The sequence below is a fragment of the Callospermophilus lateralis genome, chromosome 8 (assembly GCF_048772815.1).
Source record: "Callospermophilus lateralis isolate mCalLat2 chromosome 8, mCalLat2.hap1, whole genome shotgun sequence".
Classification (NCBI taxonomy): domain Eukaryota; kingdom Metazoa; phylum Chordata; class Mammalia; order Rodentia; family Sciuridae; genus Callospermophilus; species Callospermophilus lateralis.
Window position 1 is genome coordinate 2,158,466 of NC_135312.1, and position 21,100 is coordinate 2,179,565.

Genomic DNA, 21,100 nt, shown 5'->3' on the forward strand with positions numbered 1-21,100 from the left:
CCAGGCCCCAGCCTGGGTGGGGGCTGCCTCCCTCATCAGCCTCTTGTCTTTGCAGGTTCTGCTTGGACTCCGCTAGACAGACCCGACAGAGACTGTCCATCAACTGGTCCAACTTTAGCTTGAAAAAAGCCACTTTTGCTGCCCACTGAACAAAGACCACATGAAGAGGGACACGCGGGAGGAGGCCGGGCTGTGCCACTTCAAGAGCTGAGCCTTTCGCCGGCCCCCCAGAGCTGCCATGTCCACCCAGGACGCGGCAGGATGGGGCGCCGCAGCCTGAGACCCAGACCGAGAACTTGCTGCTCGACCCGCGTTGTAGCTCGTGTGCGTGTAGTCTGTGAGTGAGACTTCTTTGATTGTAGCTCTGTGCAGTCGGATTGGAACAGTAGTTCCCGCCAGTTCCTCCCACCACCGCGGCCTCAGAGGTGTGGGCCATGGCCAGAGACGAGTGCAGCATACGCGTGCTCCGCGTGCTCCGTTGCCTCTGCATCGCACCCGTCCTGACGTCTGTCCCGCTGGGTGTTGCCATCCCTCAGCTCCCATGTGCCCTGCGTCCCATCAAGGCGGGCTGGGCGGGCAGGCCTCCGTTCTTCATGATCTACTGTTTCCAAGTGTACACGTTGCGCTGTTTGTGTTTGATCCCCTGACTCGTAGCCAGCTTGTGTAAGACCCCTTGCAGAATGAGAACGTTAAAAACAAGAAATCCACCCAGTACTCACACCATCACGTCTGTTCTAGAGCGTGCGACCGTACTGACACGGAGGCCTGCCTGGCTACTTTTTAACATATTGTTAAGTAATATTAAAATCATGTCTTTCTTTTTGAAAGATGGAATACATTAGTACAGCAGGAGACCCAGTCTGGTTGCTTTCTGCTGGGGGGGGTGGCCGTGGTGGGAAGTGACAAGTGGGTGATGTGTCCCCCCCAGGAGCCAGGGCTGATGTCAGCTTAGGGCTCCTGGTGCCCTCATGGACCTCCATGTGCTGGGCTGGCCCAAGCACCAGGACAGAGCACTCAGCAGGAGACACAACCACTGGATCATCACGGCTTCACGTGGACATGCGAAGAAGCCACAAGACTGGGTGGGCAGGCTCAGCAGTTCACCTGAGGGATAAGGGCATGTTGGATTAATCCTCAGCAGCTTCATTGAGATCAGAGGCCCCTGCGGCACAGAGCAGAGGGTCAGCAGGGCAGGGTCACGTGTGGCCCTTAGGCAGGTTCCCATCTACACTTTGGAAAGGTTGTGATCTAGACTAAAATGATAAATTATATTCGACTGGGTATATACATTGATAACAAAGTGAGTAGTATTTAAAATGAAAAAAGGAATCCCAGCTTGTCCCTTTCTTCTGAGATCTCTTTAGGCAATTTGCAGAACACCCACATGGAGCTGCCACCTGGTTGCTGTCTAACGTCCATATCTTCCTAGAGCACTGCGTAGCTCCCTCGTCTCCCAATCTCTTGGCATCTGGAGGTCAGAGGGCTGGGAGAGGCAGGCCAAGGCAGGGCTGCTGTGGTCGACAAAGCCAGGAGCTGGCTACAAAGCTCCTGCCCCAAGGTGACTTGACAGCCCAGAGGGAGCTGGTTTGTGGGGCAATAGGGTCGGGGCCAGCTGGGGGGGCTGCAGGTCCTGGCAATTCTGGGGACTGCACCAGGAAGTGGGTGGATAGTCAGAGGAGGTTCAAAATTGGGAGTTTTCCTTTGTTTATTTTGTTTTATTTTTTCCAGGTGGGAGGAAGAACAGCACATCCCTTTGTTCATAGGATGGTTCAGCGAAGGGAGAAACAGGCTGGGCTGTGACCACGGCAGGAAAGTGCCCTTGAGAGGGCAGGGACCCTGATGCAGTCCCTCAGGGATGCTGGCTTCATCTCCTGGCTGAGGTGGGGGCTGAGTAGGGGCCAAGGGCTAGGGCCTGTACGCATGTGGGAAACCCTAAATCCTGCCTGCCCAGGCCTGTTCTCCCTGTGGACAGTCTTGAAGCTGTGCTGGGAGCCAGTCCCACCTCTGGGCCTCAACTTACTCATCTGTCCAGTAGAGCCATGCCAGCTGCTAAGAAGAACCACAGGGTCCCCAGCTGTGATATCAGGAACTGTTGGGAGCAGGAGTGATAAAGGGATTCCTGGGTACCCCAACAAGGACCCTCACACTGAGGCCTAGAGATAATTCAAATACCAGTCCTGAGCCCAACTCCTGAGCATTCGTTGAGGTATAGTAGTCAACTGCAGCCTCCCCTGTTCCCATTTCACCAGCCTTCAGCCTGCCCACCAACATCTGTTCCCGGAGCCCTCAGACTTCCTGGCCCTTCCCTGCTGTTCCTCCACCAGGAACAACTGTCCCATTTCCCTGGAGGTCACTCACCCTTCAAGACCGTCTACTTGGTTCTTTGGGTTTTTCTTCAAAAGGGTACTGCTCAACAGTGCTTATCCTCAGGAACAAAAAGAAGTAGAGGATGGAACCAACTTGAGGGGACAGAGGAGAGGGAGGAGGGCTCCTGAGGACAGTCCTTCCATGACACAGCATGGTCTGGTGATCTGTCCCACCCATTGTGCCATATATATATATGGGGGACTAAGACCCAAGGTGTGTATGCTGCCTAGGGCAACTGCAGACAGCCCCAGTGTTGCTGTCCTCATCAGAGCCCAGGCCTAAGTCTGTACCTGTTCTTGATGAGATCAGTCCCCACTGGGTAGCCTGATGTTTTTGACTCTTCCCACAATATCACTAATCATGAAATGAAATAAAATAACAATAGCTAGAAAAGACCCTACCAGTGGAAAAATTTTTATTGAACTTTTTAACTTTCATTCTCATTCCATTAAAACGAAACGAGCCAGGTCAGTGACACCTGAGGTCCTAGCACTCAGGAGGCTGAGGCCAAGGATCCCTTGAGCCCAGAAATTCAAGACCAGCCTGGCAACATAGATCCTGTCTCAGAAGACAATGTCAACAACAAAAATTAAAATCAAAATGAATTTAATGATACCAGAAAAGATTACTGCTTTTTTGTTAATTTGGGGAGGCGGTTTTTATTGTTTGGTTGTTTTTATACTAGGGATTGAACACAGGACCTTGAGCATGCTAGTCAACTGCTCGAACTCTGAGTGGCATCAGCTACATCCCTAGCTCTTCTGTGTTGCCCAGGCTGATCTTCAACTCATGGACAAAAGTGATCCTCCCAAGTGGGAGAATGTGCACCACTATGTCTAACAATATATTTATAAAAGGGAGTAGTAAAAAATTGACTTTTTTTTTTTTTTTGGTAGTGCTAGAGTTGAACCCAGGAACATTGTACCACTGAGCTGTGTCCCCGGCTCCCCCCCCCCTTTTTTTTTTTAAAGAAACAGTTCTCACTGAATTGCAAATACTGGCCTTGAACTTGCAATCTCCTGCCTCAGCCTCCAAAGTCACTGGGATTACAAGTGTACACCACCATACCTGGCTAGTTCTCTGTTAACAACAAAAACTTACCATGTCATCATCCAGGATGACAGGTGAAAGTGCCTCAAGTTCTGGCTCTTCATCTACAGTCAGTAGCATTATTTTGGACCCACTACTGAAATGCAAGAATAAGCAAGCATTCAGGAGTGGGCATCATGAACTACACAAGGAGAGTCAAGGCAATAGGAATTATCAGTAACTTCTTGCAAGCACACCTGTGGCTGAGCGGGTCAGGAGACACCTGTGTAACCAGGAGCCTCCAGATAGTTCTTGGTGGCAAATACATTAGGTTCCAGGATGAGTGAATGGAGGGACATAAGAGGGACCAATTGCTATGGAAACTGTCCTCTTTCACACAGACGATGCCATGCCAACAGCTCAGGATAGTAGTCCTTAAGAGAAGGCAAGACAGGTAAGCCCTTAGGCAACCAGCTCTTTGCCTAGAGGCAGCTTCCAGGTCCCAATACTGAGACAGGAACCCAGCAGCATTGTTGAACAGAGGAAAGACCAGAGTTTGAGGAGGCCACAATAACTGGGATTTGGGTCAGAGTTCCAGGCAGGAGGGGCTTGTACATAGAGGTTTGGAGATGAGATCTGCTGAGAGTCCCCTGTTCCTTGGCTCAGTTCTCATCTGTGCACAGGTTGCATAAATCTAAGCACGGAGTCTCCAAAAAGCAACAAGGTGTTCATACCTGATGTTTGAACTGGGCGAAGTGGAGGCAGGTAGTGAGGCACTGGAAACGTGCTTATTAGCTGCCTCAGAGGAATCCAACTGACCCCACGCAACTTCCTAGCTGATAGAACAAAGCCCAGCATTCTCTAAAGAAATATAGGAACTTCCCACCTCAGCCAAGTGCAAGCCACACACGGGCACATGGTCAGAAGCAACCAGGCTCTGCCAAAATAAGAAACGTAAAAGGACCGTTATAAGTCTTAAATGTTCTCAGTATAAACAAGGTGAAGGAATACACGTAAAAACCAAAAAAGACAAAAAGCCAGCGTGCACAAGGCAGTACTGCCAAACAACAGTAACAACATGAGCTGAAATGGTGTGTATCCTGAACAGAATTAATAGCAAATATGAAGTCTGCACTTGATGTTGTGTGCATGTGTCTATATCACATATTTGTGTATACACATATGTGGAAAATGCATATGAAGTAAAAAATGTGGTTTGCCATCTGTGGAACTGGAGTCCTAAAAGAGGTAGGGGACAAACTGAGTGCAAGGGCCCACACCCGTAATTCCAGTAGCTCAGGAGGCTAAGGCAAAAAGATCACAAGTTCAAAGCCAGTCTCAACTTAGGCCCTAAGCAACTCTTAAGACCCTGTCTCTAAATAAAATTTTTAAAAGGAGCTGGGGATGTGGCTCAGTGGTCAAGCAGCCCTGGGTTCAGTCCTCTGTACCAAAAAAAAAAAAAAAAGAAAAAGAAATGGAAGTATAAGAGATAGGAACCTAGGGCCTTGTGCATGCAAGACAGATACAACCACCAATACATTGGAAACCAAAGAACCAGAGTCCTAGAAAATCATGTTCAAAATGCTGAAAGCAATGGTTCATGAAAAATCTCAAAAATAGGTAGAGAAACTATCATGTGCCTGTGGTCCCAGTAAACTTGGGAGGCTGAGATGAGAGGATCACTTGAGCCTAGGAGTTGGAAGACAACCTGGGCAACATAGCAAAAACCCTGTCTTTTTTTTTTTTTTTTTTTTAAGGCACATTGCAAAGTATGGATTAGCAGTCTTAACAGAAATCATGAAAGTTAGAGAAGAAAATGACATTTAAAGCACTGAAGGATAAAACCAAAACAAAAACCTGTCAAGCTCAGATTCTGTATATAGAGCATAACTCCAGAAATGAAGGTGGGGAGATCCACTTCAGACTGACAACATGAGTTCTGCTGACCTGCTACTTAGTGTGACTGGTGATAAGTTATCCAAAGAATGCACTTGCTAGGCGCATTGGCAAGTCTGTAGTCCCAGTGACTTGGGAGACTAAGGCAGGAGGGTCCCAAGTTCAAGGCCGCCTGGGCAACTTAAGACCTTATCTCAAAATGGAAAATAAAAACAAGGGGCTCTTGATGTAGCTAAATGGTACATTACCCCTGGGCTCAATCCTTAGTACTACCAAAAAATAAAAATGTTAAATAGTTAAAATCAGTAAATAAACATTAGAGGGCTGGTGGTATGGCTCAATGGTAGAGTGCTTGCTAGTATGCATGAGATGCTGGGTTCCCATCATCAGCACTACAAAAAAAAAAAAAAAAAAAAAACAATGACAATAACTCAACGCCTCTGTAAATGGTCTTAAAAGCAAACTGCAAATAAAGAAACATCCATCCAAGGATAACTATAAAAAAGTTGATAAGAAAGATGAGTGGAGTTGGAGTTGTAGCTCAGTGGGAGAGCACTTGCCTAGTATGTGTGAGGCACTGGGTTCAATTCTCGGCACCATATATAAATAAAAGTCCATCAACAACTAAAAAATACTTTTAAGACAAGTGGTCAAGTGGTATTTGAAGTAAGATTTTTCTTGTCCTTCTTGCCAGCCAGCAAGGCAAATCTCCACAACAGATTGCTATGGCCAAGATCATGGTCCTCCTGCCACCTCCCAAGATAGTTCTTTCTCCAACAAGGAGCACAAGGGCATTGTCCATCCTGCCTTCAGCCACCTGTTGCTGAGGTTAAGAGGTGGGACTCTCCACTGCCACCCAGCCCCACTCAAGGAGACCACACCCAGAACATGGCCCTAATCACAGTTGCCCTGGCTTATGAGACAGTGGTCCCAGGCCAAGAAAGTCCAGTCAAGAAGAAAGGGCTACTCCCGATCCTCAGCTTCTGTTACCCAATTCCTGAGCCAGTGGTCCCAACAAACCAGGTCCTGTCACTCACCTAAAACACCAAACAGAAGAGGTGATAGTGAAAAGTGGGAAAAGAACTTAAATCACTGTAGCCATATTGGGAAGGCAAAGTGAGTTCAAACACTGGCAGGAACTGGAGGTTCACCCCTTCCCTGTTCTTCCTCTAAGCAATCTTGGTCACATGTGGTCAGTTGATCGTTCTAAAAAGCTCTTATTATCTTGAGGTCAATTTCCACTGGTCTGTCTGTCAGACCTGGGATCCTAGGACAGGACAAATGAGTTCCCATGAAATGATCGTTCCTCTAGGGAAGCAGTCTCATCACAGGGCGACCTGTCTGCAAGGCTTCCACTGTTCTACTTCCACTGCCCCTGGAAGAAGCTGGACAACACCTGAAGACCTGGAACTGAATGCTGTAAAAGCTAATCATCGATGCCCCTGCAAATCTTGTCTTGAAGGGAGGACAAGATCTATGGTGGTGAACTTAAGGCTAGTAAACTTTGTATTACTGATCTATAGATGAACACACTAAATAATTAACATGCCTACATGCAGAGCTGACTAGGTGACAAAGGAAACAAAATGAAGGCAGAGTTGCCAAGCTTTATGCTGCTTTCAGTTACATTGGGCATCTGCTCTAAGTAAAAACCCAGTGTTGGACAGGCAGCCTCTCAATCCCTGTTCTGCTCCTATGCAGAAACTTGCTCTCAATCCTACCCTCAGCTTGAGTCCTGGGTAGAGAAACAGGCCTTATGTAAAATGGATAGTTCTTTCTCTCTTCCCACAGACACTGGCTTCACCTGCAGCAGAGAATAAAAGGCTCAAGACCAAAAAAAAAGCACCCTTGAGAATACTGAAGGCTGCACTCACCGTGGGCACTGGGGCTGTAGTAGTGCCAACAGTTTGTTAATGAGCTGTTCACTATGACAGATGCCTGAGGACGACAAATTAAAGGAGGATCATGGTTCCAGAGGTTTCAGTCCATGGTCAGCCAGCCCCATTGCTTTGGGCATGAGGTGAGACAGAATATCATGGCAGAAGAGCATGGTGGGGGGAATATGCTCACCTCAAGGCAGCCAGAGTAAGAAAGAAAAAGGGTCTAGGGACTAAAAAAAAAAAAATCCTTCCACAGCAAACCCCCAGTAACCACCTTCTAACAGCCATGATCCACCTCCAATTTCTCCACCTCCCAGTGTCTATTCAGCTGTCAATGGATTAATCCACTGATGTGGTCAGAGCCCTCATGAGCCAATAAAAGCCCCACCTCTGAACACTGCTACATTGGAGACCAAGCCTTTGAGGACACTGCAAATGCAAACCATAGCAAGCAATGACCTCAAAACTAGTCTTGCAGAGGAGTTGGAATTTGATTGAATTTGTAGAAACATTTATGTCCCAGGGCATTATAGAAAATAACAGAGCAATGAGTTGCAACAATAGTGGTTTAACAGCCAGATGTGATCAGGAAAAGAGAACTCTACAAAAATCACTGTGGTCCTGGATAACTGGAGACACCCTGAGGAGCAAGAGAGGGTTTAAATGATCCCACTAAAATAACTGGATAAATGTGAGAGACTTACGCAGAATTGCTGACATCCCAGCAGGGGTACACTTTAGAAACCTTGGGTAGGCATCATGGCAAACCCTAAACACCTTTTCCATAGTAACTAAGCACTTACCATGCTCTGAATATGTAATTTTTTTCTTCCTTTTGAAAACTCAAACCTCTTAAAGCATTTTACAACTTCTGTTTGGTACATCCAAAGCACCAGTGTTGCTATTCTTGTGTTTTGGAGCCACTATTAAGTGATATGAGTTATTTGAACACATGCATTGTGATACCTTGACAGTCGACCTGATACCCAAGAAGGCTACTAGTGACTAGAAGTGACTAATGGGAAGGAAATGTAAAGCATGCAAAGGAATAGAAAAATTTGACCCATACACTGGTGGAAAAGAAAATTAAGAAAATGGGCACTATGGAAGAGTGGATGTCAAATTTTATCACAAGACTTCTAAATAGCCAATATAAATATATTCACAGAACTAAAGGAAACCATGATTAAAGACATAAGCAATGGCCGGGTGCAGTGACTTACCCCTGTAATCTCAGCAACTCAAAGCTGAGGCAGGAGGATCACAGGTTTGAGGCCAGCCTCAGCAATTTAGCAAGGCTCTAAACAACTTAGCAAGACCTTGTCTCAAAATAAAAAGGGCTGGGGGTGCTGGGGATATAGCTCAGTTGGTAAACTGCTTGCTTTGCATGCACAAGGCCCTGGTTCAATCCCCACTACTACCACCAAAAAAATAAAAGGACTGGGAAGGTAGCTCAGAGATTAAGCATCCCAGGTTCAAAACCCAATACCACCAAAAAGGAGAAAGAAAAAATAAAACGGAATTACTTCCAAAACAAAAAACAAATGGAAATTAAAGAATTTGAAAAGTATAACATCTGGGCCCTGCAATGGGTATGGATATGGTACAGCAGCTGGGGTGGGAGGGTTACATACCACAAAGTATAGAGGTAAAAGTGTAACCCAGCTTGTGAGAGCTCCACAGTATAAAGGAAGAGAAAAGATGCACAGCTTCACCATAAACCAGGTAATGTCTGTTCTCAAGATGTTCCTAACTGCAACAAAGCTCGGCCATGACAACACAGGAACCAGATGTTTGTACCTGGCAAGGGAAGACAACCTGTTGAGTGTGCAGTTTCTCACTCCTCCAGTGGAGAGAACTGGTGTTCCACATGTTCTTGAGCATATGGCCCTTTGTGGTTCTCAAAACCACAGAATCCATGCAGAGATCTTTTCTTCAAAATATTGAACATTTCCACTTTAATGAATGCCTTCACAGGCAGGAAGGATAGTAGTGACTAGAACAAGAGGAATCCATGTGACCCCCAAATGCCCTTGATTTTTAGGGAACTTTTCGGATAATGAGAGGATTATTTTCTCAGCACCTTCCAAGCAAACTTTCCCTGGTCACACTCACTCATTGGATGTGATCCCTCGTGCATCCCAAAACTCATGTGGGAGCAGTTCAAACCATTTCATGCTACTCTCTACCACCTAAATAGTGCTAAGTTCTTCACTTAGGGTAATTCTCAGATCGGCATCTGCAACAAATTCATGAAGGAGCTCTGGGTGAATTTCAGAAAATTGAACCAAATATCACAGTGCCAGCCCAGAAGACCTGGGACAAGCTGGGGAAATTCAGGGTGCAGCCTAGATTCATTTGCTTCAGATACCTCTAAACAAACAATGGTCCGTGTTGGTTTCCTCTTGCTGATGTCACTGACATATTTGAAGTCTTCAAATTAAATCTTCTGGCTTCACTCTTTTTATTATTATTATTTTGGATGGACACAATACTTACTTTATTTATTTTTATGTGGTGCTGAGGATCAAACCCAGTGCCTGACACATGCTAGGCAAGCACTCTACCACTGAGCCACAATCCCAGGCCTCTGTTTTCACTCTTGATTGCTGGGCCAAGTTCCCCTTTTACAAAGCCTAATTGAATCTGGACTTGGCACAGACTTTTCTCCCTGGTATAATGGCTACATAAGGGAGGCCTGCTTCAATATAAGTCTCCAAGGGATTGCCAAGAAAGATATTCAGACAGAGACCTTGTGGATAGAACAGTTGAGAAATAATTGAGAAAGGATTTGAAGAGTGTTGAGGGCCACAGCCGAGTCGGGATGACGTATGGCATTTTTGCCAGAAGTAGTGGTTGAGAGGTGACGCTAGCGAGCCATTAAGATGATGACTTTTGAGTTCTGGCGGAGTTCCCGTTGAGTTCCGCTTGAGCTCTCCCGGAGAGTTCCATTTGGTTGGGGAAGTGCTAGAGGAGAGATATTTCTGGTTGCTGGTTCCTGGAGGAGCTGCGTGGCGTTCGGGAGAGTTCCCGGGGAGCGTGTGTGGAGTGTGCTGGTGGAGTTCAGAAATAAAGTTTATTCCTGCTTCAGTGGCTCATGATTTGTGCCCAGCCAGACTGCAGCAGAAGAGGTTTGAAGTGAAGCTTTACTTTATACAATTGAAATTCAAATAAAGCATCAGTCTACCAGCTTTGGACTTGCCCTGACAAAGCTTCCTGCTAGAATCATGATAGGTACCCTGTGGAGCTTTTCCAGGTGGGAAATCAGCTAAATTTAGGCAGTGCCTTAAGGAAAATCCTAAATTTTTCTAAGAAAAAGTATTTTAAGAATAATCAGCATAAACTGCCTTGATGAAACCTGATGACAAGTATCATGAGAAATGCAAATAGGAACAGAAAAACTAAAGCAGGAGGTCAGTTTCTCTCTCTCTCTCTCTCTCTCTCTCTCTCTCTCTCTCTCTCTCTCTCTCTGAAAGCCAAGCAGCAGATCTATGAAAAAGGTTTAGAATTATGGAGTCAGCAAAGTAAACCTCAAGATGCCTCCCATCTCCCAGCATTGAAAGTCTGAGACATTGAGCCCACCATACCTTTCATCAAGCTGGATATGGCCTTAACAACTGGAGAAATCCATGTGTAGTATTGTGCCCAGCCCACCAACAACATGGTGTATTTCTGAGCCTTGTCTAGTTTTAAACACACTTCCTGAGGAGCTGAGGGTACATGTGCCTCTCTTTTGCAACATCCTCACCAAGCTGGGATGTGCCATTCTCCACTATAGAGAATAAGCTCAGCAGATAGAGCCAAAGAAGGAGGCATGACCATTCTCCCTGCATGCTCCATGGTCAGTCACACCTGGATACTACAAACGGTGTACTTTTTCCATCTCTGCCTGAAGCAAAATCTTCCTGACATGATGTACCTGTGAAGTACTTAGCAATCCATGCTTCGGAGAACGCTTCAAAGGGTTAATTAAGATGACAGACAGCATCTTAAAACCCATTCTCAAATAGGATTCCAGATTCCCGGCATCTGTATACATTCTTCAGAACTAGCCAGACCCTTGTGTGGAGTTCTTCCTTCAGGGGCATGGATTAGGTGAGGTGGATGAAGAGAATTTTTGAAATGACAGACATCAAACCAATCCTGAGAAAGAAACATCAATTAGACTGATAATATGAGATGTTCAGTGAACACTGCTCCTCCACACATGGCTGAGAAACCTACACACAGTGGCTCTGGTAGAAGTGCACATATGAATGGCTTCCAGATCATAAGAAAGCTGATCACTGTCGAAGCCTGCCAGATGAATGTGTATTTCCTGTTGCGGAAATACGTACATGGATTATGTGGATAAGTGTGCCATGATCATCCCCTTCACAGATCCAGATCACGCTAGTCTGAAGATCCTTGCATGTTTGATGGCTGCTAAGTTCTTGCATACAGAAATTGAGAAAAAGCAGGTGTTTGTGGGGAAGTGCTCAACTCAGCCAGGTTGGAATTTCCACTCTAAACAGGAATCCAAATCCAATAGAAACACTTCAGTGTTTTGGGAAGGCTGTCGACTGTGCTAAGTCTGGAACATCCATAAAGCAGAACATCAGTGAAGCCAAACTGTCTGTCTTCTCCACTGTAGATGCTGCTTCCAGACAAAGGAATGGCCCACTTCTTGCACAGCCTTTCTGATGAGATAAAACAGGCACACAGGGAGCAGCTCTTCACTGGCACCCATGACATCCTGGCTGCTGTGAGCACGAAGTACCTTTGCACTGGGAAGCACACATGTGGATTCGCTATGCTTGGACCAGGGAATGCAAAAATTGCTATGGACCTCCCATGGATAATAAGATAACTGGTCATAAGTATTTTTGACCATACTCTGGAACTAAATTGAACCTACATATGTATAGGTTCTTAAAAATTAAAGCTCTGAGACAAATTTAGCTTGGAAGATCATAAGTGTTACTACTTTTTCCAAAAATCGCAATTATGTCATTCTTGAAATTTGGTCAGGGCTGGGGTTGTGTCTCAGTGGTAGAGCGCTCACCTAGCATGCACAAGGCCCTGGGTTCAATCCTCAGCACCACATAAAAATAAATAAAATAAAGGTATTGTTTCTAACCAAAAAAAAAAAAAAAATCTTTAAAAAATAATTTGGTCAGGGCTGGGGATGTGGTTCAAGCGGTAGCGCGCTCGCCTGGCATGCGTGCGGCCCGGGTTCGATCCTCAGCACCACATACAAACAAAGATGTTGTGTCCGCCAAAAACTAAAAAAATAAATATTAAAAATTCTCTTTTAAAAAATAATAATTTGGCCAAAGGTATTAACTGGCAAGTTGAACAAGACCTGTCTTAAAGAGGGAAGCATGGGCTGGGGATGTGGCTTAAGCGGTAGCCACACCTGGCATGCGCCGGGCGCTGGGTTCGATCCTCAACACTACATACAAATAAAATAAAGATGTTGTGTCCACCAAAAACTAAAATATTTTTTTAAAAAAAGGGGAAGCATGGTGACCTGAAGAAATTGAAATAATCATGCATTAAATGCCAATACAAATTAGAATTTTAAAATGTACTAATCCTAGAACATTTATGTTAAAACTAAAAGGCAACTCTGAGCTAAAAAAAAAAAAAAGTATGATAACTAAAATTTTAAAATCAACTAGTTGAAGGGCTGGGGATGTGGCTCTGGTAGAGCACTTGCCTAGCATGTGCAAGGCCCTAGGTTCAATCCCCAGTACAAAAAAAAAAAAAAAAAGGCTAGCAGAAGAAATAATAGGTGAATTTGAAGATAGATTGATAGACAAAGTCAAATGAGAAAAAAGAATTTTAAAAAGTACCAGCTACTCGGGAGATTGAGTCAGGAGGACTACCTGAACCCAGGGATTTGGGGTCAGCCTGGTCAACACAATGAAACCCCATCTCAGAAAAACATTTTAAGGCAGTTTCAGAAAAATGTGAGACCTCTGTCCCCCATTAAGCATATCAGCATCTGTGTGATGGAAGTGTCTGAAGAAAAGGAGTAGCAGCAGGTAAAGGACCAGGGATGGGGGTTCAGTGATAGAGCACACAACTTGCCTAGCATGCACAAAGGCCGGGCCTCCATCCCCAGCAAAAGAAATAATGGCTAAAATCTTGCCAGAATTACTGAAAAACAACAATTTATACATCCCAGAACACTGTAAATGCCTATGTTTAAAAAGAAGATACCTCAAGTTAATAATAACTTCACTACAAGACACTAGAAAACCGAGCAAACTGACCTAAAGAAAGCAGGAAGAAGCTAGGCATAGTGCTATACACCTGTAATCCCAGAGGCTCAGGAGGCTGAGGGAGGAAGATTGCAAGGTTGAGGGCAACCTGGGCAAGTTAGCAAGACCTGGTCTCAAAATAAAACATAAAAAGAATGGTATAGCTCAGTGGTAAAGTGCCCCTGGGTTCAGTCGCCAGTGTGAGAGAGAGAAAGAGATGAAGATTAGAGGTTAATGAAACAGTGAGTAAAAATAATAGATAAAATCAGCAAATTTTTACCAAGGCTGACAAAAAATTACTGTACTAGAATAAAAGATGAGAGAATCAGGTATGGTGGCACATGCCTGTAATCCCAGCTACTCAGGAGGCTAAGGCAGGAGGTTCGCAAGTTCCAAGTCAGCCTCAGCAACTTAGCAAGACACTGTCTCTAAAAAATAAAAAGGGCTGGGACTGCAGCTCAGTGATAGAACACCTCTGTACTCAATTTCCAGCACCACAGAAAAGAAAAAAAGAAAGAACATTACTATTGAGCGTACAGGAGTAAAAAGGAATACTATGAACAATTACATGCCAAAATGTTGATTAATTTGGATGATATCTTATTCCATTCATGCTGTTATTACCAAATACTACAGATTAGCCTTTTAGGCTAAGGTTTTTGCTCAGTAGTAGAGTGCTTGCCTAGCATGTGTGAAGTACTGGGTTCGATCCTCAGCACCACATAAGTTATTATATCCATCTACAACTAAAAATATTTTTAGACTTTTTTAATATAACTTTATTATTATTTTTAATGTCCTGAGGATCGAACCCAGTGCCTTACACATAGGCAAGTGCTCTACCATTGAGCCACAACCCCAGCCTTAAAAAGTTTTTTTTTTTTTTTGGTACTGGTGATTAAGCCCAGGGGTGCTTAGCCACTGATCTACATCCCCACCCGCCCTTTTTTTATATTTAGAGATAGGTCTTGCTAAATTGCTGAAGCTGGCTTTGAACTTGCAATCCTCCTGCCTCAGCCTTCCAAGTCACTGGGATTACAGGTGTGCATCACTGTGCCCAGCTTGAAAAATATTTTTAAAAATAACATAAATGTATTTTCCAGTTCTGGAGGTTGGGAATTCCAAGATCAAGGCAGAACTGACAGATTGTGTCTGGTAATGGCTTGTTCTCTGCTTTCCCCAAAGCACCTTTTTCCTATGCTCTCATGTGACAAAAGGGCAGAAGGGGAAGTAGGGCACTCCCTCCAGCCTCTTATGAGTACACTGATCCCACTCATGAAAGTGGAAAGCTCACACCTCAGTCACTTCCCAAGATCCCACCTCCTTTTTTTTTTTTTTTTTTTTGAGAGAGAGAGAGAGAGAGAGAATTCTTTAATATTTATTTTTTAGTTTTCGGTGGATGCAACATCTTTATTTTTATGTGGTACTGAGGATTGAACCTAGTGCCCCGCGCATGTCAGGCGAGCGCGTTACCGCTTGAGCCACATCCCCAGCCCAAGATCCCACCTCTTAATAACTATCACATTGGCTGTCAGAGGGTCCAACGTGATTTTTTTTTTTTTTTTTTTTTTTTGTACTGGGGATTGAACCCAGGGGCACTTTACCGCTGAGCAACATCCCACTCTTTTTTTTTTTTTTTTAAGTTTTAATATTTCTTTTTATGTGGTGCTGAGGATCGAACCCAGTGCCCAGCACATGCCAGGCAAGCGCGTTACCGCTTGAGCCACATCCCCAGCACCCCCACTCTTTTTTTTTTTTAATATGTATTTTATTTAGAGATAGGTTCTCACTGAGTTGCTTAAGGCCTTGCTAAGTTGCTGAGGCTCTTGAGCTCATGATCCTCCTGCCTCAGCCTCCTGAGCTTTGGGATTACAGGTATGTGCCACTGCACCCATCCCAACATGAATTGTGAAGGAACACCTACATTACAAACCATAGACTGTGGTTTGGACATAGATTGAATGTGTCTCCTAAAGATTCATCTCCAAAAACGATGTTCCCTATTGTAATGACTTTAAAAGGTTGGTGACCTTTCATTTAAGGTCATGGAGACACCATCCTTGGAAGGGATTAAATGCATTTCTTACAAATCAACTTCTTTTCTTTTAAACTTGTTAAAAAAAAACAAAACTTCTTTATAAATTACTCAACCTCAGGTATTTTGTTTTAGGAACACAAAATAGACTTAAGACATAGATAAATTCCTAAACAGGCACAAAGTACAGAAATTGACTCAAGAAGAAAGCTTATTCTCTGCTTCCTGGCTGCTCTGAGCTGAGCAACTTTCCTCTGCCACGCCTTTCCACCATGTGGTCTGCCTCCCATTAGTCCAGAGTGATGGAGTCAATCAACTGTGGATGAAACCTCTGAAACCAGTTATTTTGGGGGCAGAAGCTGAACAACCCACCAGTGGTCCTGAGGGGAGCTTGGGTCTGCAAATTGACTCCCTAGGAGGAGGAGCAGGCCAGGGCTGATGAAACCCTGCCCCTCTTCTGCCTCCCTTCACAGGGGATGCTGGGGCCCCTGGTTGAGCATGTGCTTTGATGTTCAAATCAGAGAAGAAATCCAGCTGCTAAGAGAAACCAAAATGCCTGACTGATCTGTCCCCTGGAGACCTCCAAGGTGGAATGGCCTGGGTGAGACAGCAAAGGCCAGTTTCTCCCCTAGTTAGCTCTTCTTTCAGGCAGGCTGCAGCATGCTTGCCTGGGGCAAGCTGGGCCCTTGATGGATTAAGAAACAGGTGTGCAGCTGTTGTCTCTAACTAATTAGAACAAATTTAAAATATATATTTTAAAAAGGAAGGGAAGGAAAAAGATGCCTGTTTTATCCTTGCTCTGTGGAGCAGCCATCCAGCTGACACACTGTGACCCCATCTGAATTCTGTGGCATCTAGAGAGGAGGAGGCCTTATTAGCACTCTACATTCCATACTTCATTCTGCTCTGTCCTGAGGTCCAGCCTCCCTCCAGAGCTATGCTGGAGCATATGGCTGAGACACAGTGCTCTTCCTCCTAGCTCTTGCAGCCTGCCCTGAACAGATGCCCCTCTGCAGAGGGACAGGAGCTTTGAGGGCGGGAAGTCCAACTTGTGGATGGGTACCTGCAGAGCTGGCACAGCACCTGGATCACAGCTGGCCTTCAACGAGTATCTGTAGAGTTAAATTTTTCCTTAAAATTGCCAGAGATGGAAATGTTGTTCTTCCCTGGAAATGCATTACAAGGGGCTGAGATTCTTCCAAAAGCCTGACTTGAAATTCCTTAACCATTTGATTTTCTTGCTTACATTCTATCAACTCTGCAAGATTTTTTGAGAACTGATTGGCTAATTAGAGAACAAACTTCCCAGATGCAAAAATAAAATGAGCTCCTTCCTGTGTTGTCCAGCGTGGTGGCCACTAGCTGCTTGCGGCTGCTCCTGATAGAGAAGTGTTGTAAATATAAAATGCACACAGGAGTTTGAATTCATTGGCATAAAGAATGTAAAATATCTCAGTTTTTTCTATTGATCATATGTTAAAGTGATGCTATTTTGGATATTGAGTTATTCATATTTTTAAAAAAAGAAGAAATAGGGCTGGAGTTGTGGCCCAGTGGTAGAGCACTTGTCTAGTACATGTGAGGCACTGTGTTTGATCCTCAGCACTACATTTTAAAAAATGAATAAAAATGAAGGTATTATGTCCATATACAACTATTTTTTTGAAAAAGGAAGAAATAGACAAACTGCATAGACCTATAATGAGAAAAGAGATTGAAATAGTAATTTTTATTTTTTTAAAGTTTTATTGAAATATAATGCACATACCATGAGAAATAGTGATTTTTTTTCCAACTGTGAGGAAATATTTGCACATCAAGTTAAAAAACAAAATAACTCTTTGGAAAGCATACAGGAAAAGGTAGTTAACATTGAATCACTTAGGAAACAGAACCTCTGGGAGCCTAATAAAAATCCATTTGATCATTCAACTTTGCCTTTGAATTCCCCCTCTGACTTTCCCTCCCAGTGTGCGTGGATGTGACAGCTGTAGCCTCAGAGGGTGGGCAGGTTGCATTCTGAAGGCTTCTTTAGCAAAATATGGAACACATGGGGCTGGGGTTGTGGTTCAGTGGTAGAACTCTTGCCTTGCACATGTGAGGCACTGGCCATCCTCAGCACCACATAAAATAAATAAAATAAAGGTACTGTGTCCATCTACAACTAAAAGAAATGTTAAAAAAAAATAACACTATGAATGTGCAGGTCACACTTGCTTAGGGCCATGCTAATCTTCTCTGTACAATTTTAGTGTATGTGCTGCCAAAGCAAGCACATTCCCCACATATTTTATTGGAACATATGGTTGTACATAATGGTGGGATTTTTTGTTACATATTTGTACATGCACACAATATAACAATATAATTTGCACACTGTCCTCCCCAGTGCTCTCCTCCTCCTCCTCCCCTCCCATCTCCCCTCCTTCCTCTACTTTCCTCTACATATCTCCCTTTTATTTTTGTAAGACCCATTTTATTTTTTCCTCTATAATTTCCTCATACAAAAGAAAACAAGACTCTTGACCTTCTGAGTCCAACTTAGAGAAGTAGTAATTAAAGGTACCCCAAAGGAAAAGCTTAAGGGCTGGGGTTGTGGCTCAGTGGTGGAGCCTTTGCCTGGCACGTGTGTAGCACTGGGTTCGATCCTCAGCATCACATAAAAAATAAATACATAAAATAAAGGTATTGTGTCCAGCTACAACTGAAAAAAAAAAAAAAGCTTAAGCACAGAAGTCTTCATTACTGAATATTACCATACATTTAGGGAACAATTAATACTGATTCTTCACAAACACTCTGAAAAAAATAGAAGAGAAGTAAATACTTCCCAGCTCATTCTATGAGACTAGACTAATTTTTTTTTTTAAACTGGGAATTGAACCCAGGGGCACTTTACCATTGAGCCACATCCCCAGTCCTTCCTTTTTTTTTTAAATTTTGAGACAAGATCTCACTAAGTTGCTTAGGGTCTCACTAAGTTGCTGAGACTGGCCTCAAACTTGTATCCTCCTGTCTCAGTCCCTTGAGTTGCTGCAATTATAGGCATGCACTACCATTCCTGGCAAGGCCAATATTTCTTATGACTAAGAATGCAAAACACCTCAACAAAATACTTGCAACATATGAAGAATCAAGTGAGGTGACCTACACCTGTCATCCTAGCCACTTGGTAGACTGAGGCTGGAGGGTCACAATTTCAAAGGCAGCCTGGGCAATTTAGCAAGGCTTGTTCTCAAAAATTTAGAAGTTGGGTGGGATTGTGGCTCAGCAGTAGAGCACTCCCCTAGCATGGGTGGGACCCGGGTTCGGGTCAGCACCACATAAAAATAAAGGCATTGTGTTGTGTCCATCTAAACCTAAAAAATATTTTTAAAAAAATTTAGAAGTGGCTGGGGGTGTAGCTCAGTGGAAATACACTTGCCTAGGATGCACAAGGCTCTGGGTTCAATACCCAGTACCATCAAGAAAAATAAAGGATCAATATACCAATTGCATCTCTATACATGAGTGATCTACAACCCAAAAATGAAAGTAGCAAGACTCCATTTATAATACCACCAAAAATAAATACTTAGGAATAAATTTACACCTGTAATCCCAGCAGTTTGGGAGGCTGAGGCAGGGGATCTCAAGTTCAAAGTCAGCCTCAGCAGTTTAGTAGGTACCTAAGCAACTTGGTGAGAACCTGTCTCAAAATACAAAAAAGAGCTGGGTATATGGCTTAGTATTTAATTGGCCCTGGGTTCAATCCCTGATACCACACACACAGAAAAAAAATATATATATACACACACATACACAAAAAAACTGTTGAAAGAAAGATCTAAACACTGGGAAAACATCCAATATTTATGGATCGTAAAACTTAGCATTTTTTTTTTTTGTGTGTGTGTGTGGTACCAGGGGTTGAACTTAGGGCCACTTGACCACTGAACCACATTCCTAGCCTTATTTTTTTAATATTTATTTTTTAGTTGTAGTTGGACACAATATATTTATTTACTTACTTATTTACTTATTTATTTTAGTTGTAGTTGGAAATAATACCTCTATTTCGTTTATTTTTATGTGGTGCTGAGGATTGAACCTAGGGCCTCACTCGTGCAAGATGAGTGCTCTACTGCTAAGCCACAACCCCAGCCCCGCTTACCCCTATTTTTTGTATTTTATTTAAAGACAGGGTCTCATTGAGTTTCTTAGCACCTCTCTGTTGCTGAGGTTGGCTTTGAATTTGTGATCCTCTTGCTTCACACTCCAAGCTGCTGGGATTACAGATATTTGCTACTGTACCCTGCCAAAATTTAGCATTGTTAAGAGACAGTACTCCCCAAACTGGTTTTGTAGATTGGACACAATCCCCATTAGAATCCCAACAATGTTGTAGAAATTGATAAAGTGATTTTAAAATTAGTGTGGAATGGTAAGGGACCCAGAATACTCAGAACAATTCTGAAAAAGAAAAAAAAATTGGGAGAACTGACATTTCTATTTTAGTACAAAGCAACAGTAATCAAGACAGTGTGGCGCTGACACAAGAACAGACATATCAATGGGACAGATTTGAGCATCCAGAAATAAGCCCATACATTTAGCATCAAATTGCCCTGATAAGGGTGCCAAGACCATCCAATAGGGAAAGAAAGTTTCTTCAGCAAGTGATTCTGGGACTGGTGGGTATCCACATGTAAAGGAATGAAGTGGGACCCTCTTTCTTCATGCTGTATATGAAGATTAAGGTAGAAAGCCTAAAACATGAGAGCTAAAACTACAAACTCTAGAAGAAATTGGTGAATTTTCAAGACACTGGACTCAGCACTGAATATGACAGCAAAGCACAAGCAATAGAAGAACTAGCTGGGCTTCCTCAGAATAGAAAGGATATCACCAAAAGATAAAGAACATCCCACAGAATGGGGGGGGGGGATTGAAAATCAGCTAAGAGACTTCTATCCAGTCCTTACAAGGAATTCTTAAAACTAAAGACATCCCACTTTAAAAATGGGTAAAGGATCTGAATAAACATTTCTCCAAGGAATTTACACAAGTGGTCTTGAAGAACATGACAATATTCAACATCATTTGTTACTGGAGAAATGCTGATGAAAGTGGCATTTCTGTGAGAGAGTAACAAGTGTTGGGGAAAAGGCAAAGAAATCAGAAGGCTTGCACCCTGCTGGTGGGGTGTAAGGTGGTGGAGCCACTTTGGGATGGACAGCTCTTCGGTGACTGCACAGGAAGTCACTGCATGGTACAGCCATTGCACTCCTGGATCTATGCCTATGAGAAGTGTCCACACGGAGGTTTATATATAATGTTTACAGCAGCACTGTTCACACAACCCAAAGGTAGAGACATCACAGGCCGAAGATTCACAGGACAGCACTGACAATCCAACAACCGGTAAATGGGGACAGATCCACACAATGTAATGTGATAACCATAAAAAAGAATGAAGGACTGATGCATGCTACAACATGGAGAGCCCTGAAACTGTGTTCATTGAGAGTCAAACACCCAAAATCACAAAGTATTATGGATACAAATTCAGAGAAGGGAAATTTGCAGAGGTGGGAGGTGGGAAGGCAGTTAAACAGTACGGAGTTCTTTTCCAGGTGACAGCATGCCCATGAGGACCTGAGACC

The 21,100-nt window shown here is 43.7% G+C and overlaps 2 protein-coding genes and 2 pseudogenes across 7 annotated transcripts in view; 2 read left to right on the plus strand and 2 right to left on the minus strand.

Moving 5' to 3' along the window:
• Positions 1-2,545, plus strand: part of Fam193a (family with sequence similarity 193 member A) — a 148,401-nt gene extending 145,856 nt beyond the window's left edge. For 4 of the 6 annotated variants that reach the window (XM_076864561.1, XM_076864562.1, XM_076864563.1 and 1 more), the window contains one exon: positions 56-2,545. In XM_076864561.1, coding sequence (XP_076720676.1) covers positions 56-149 — 94 coding nt within the window. In that variant the 3' untranslated portion in view covers positions 150-2,545. The remainder of the gene's footprint in view (positions 1-55) is intronic. The other 2 variants (XR_013092156.1, XR_013092157.1) reach the window with 2 other exon arrangements.
• Positions 1-21,100, minus strand: part of Tnip2 (TNFAIP3 interacting protein 2) — a 47,920-nt gene that overhangs the window by 7,138 nt on the left and 19,682 nt on the right. The gene's annotated exons all lie outside the window — the stretch shown is intronic.
• LOC143406363 (presequence protease, mitochondrial-like) lies at positions 435-12,021 on the plus strand (annotated as a pseudogene).
• Positions 17,634-17,731, minus strand: LOC143406565 (U6 spliceosomal RNA; annotated as a pseudogene).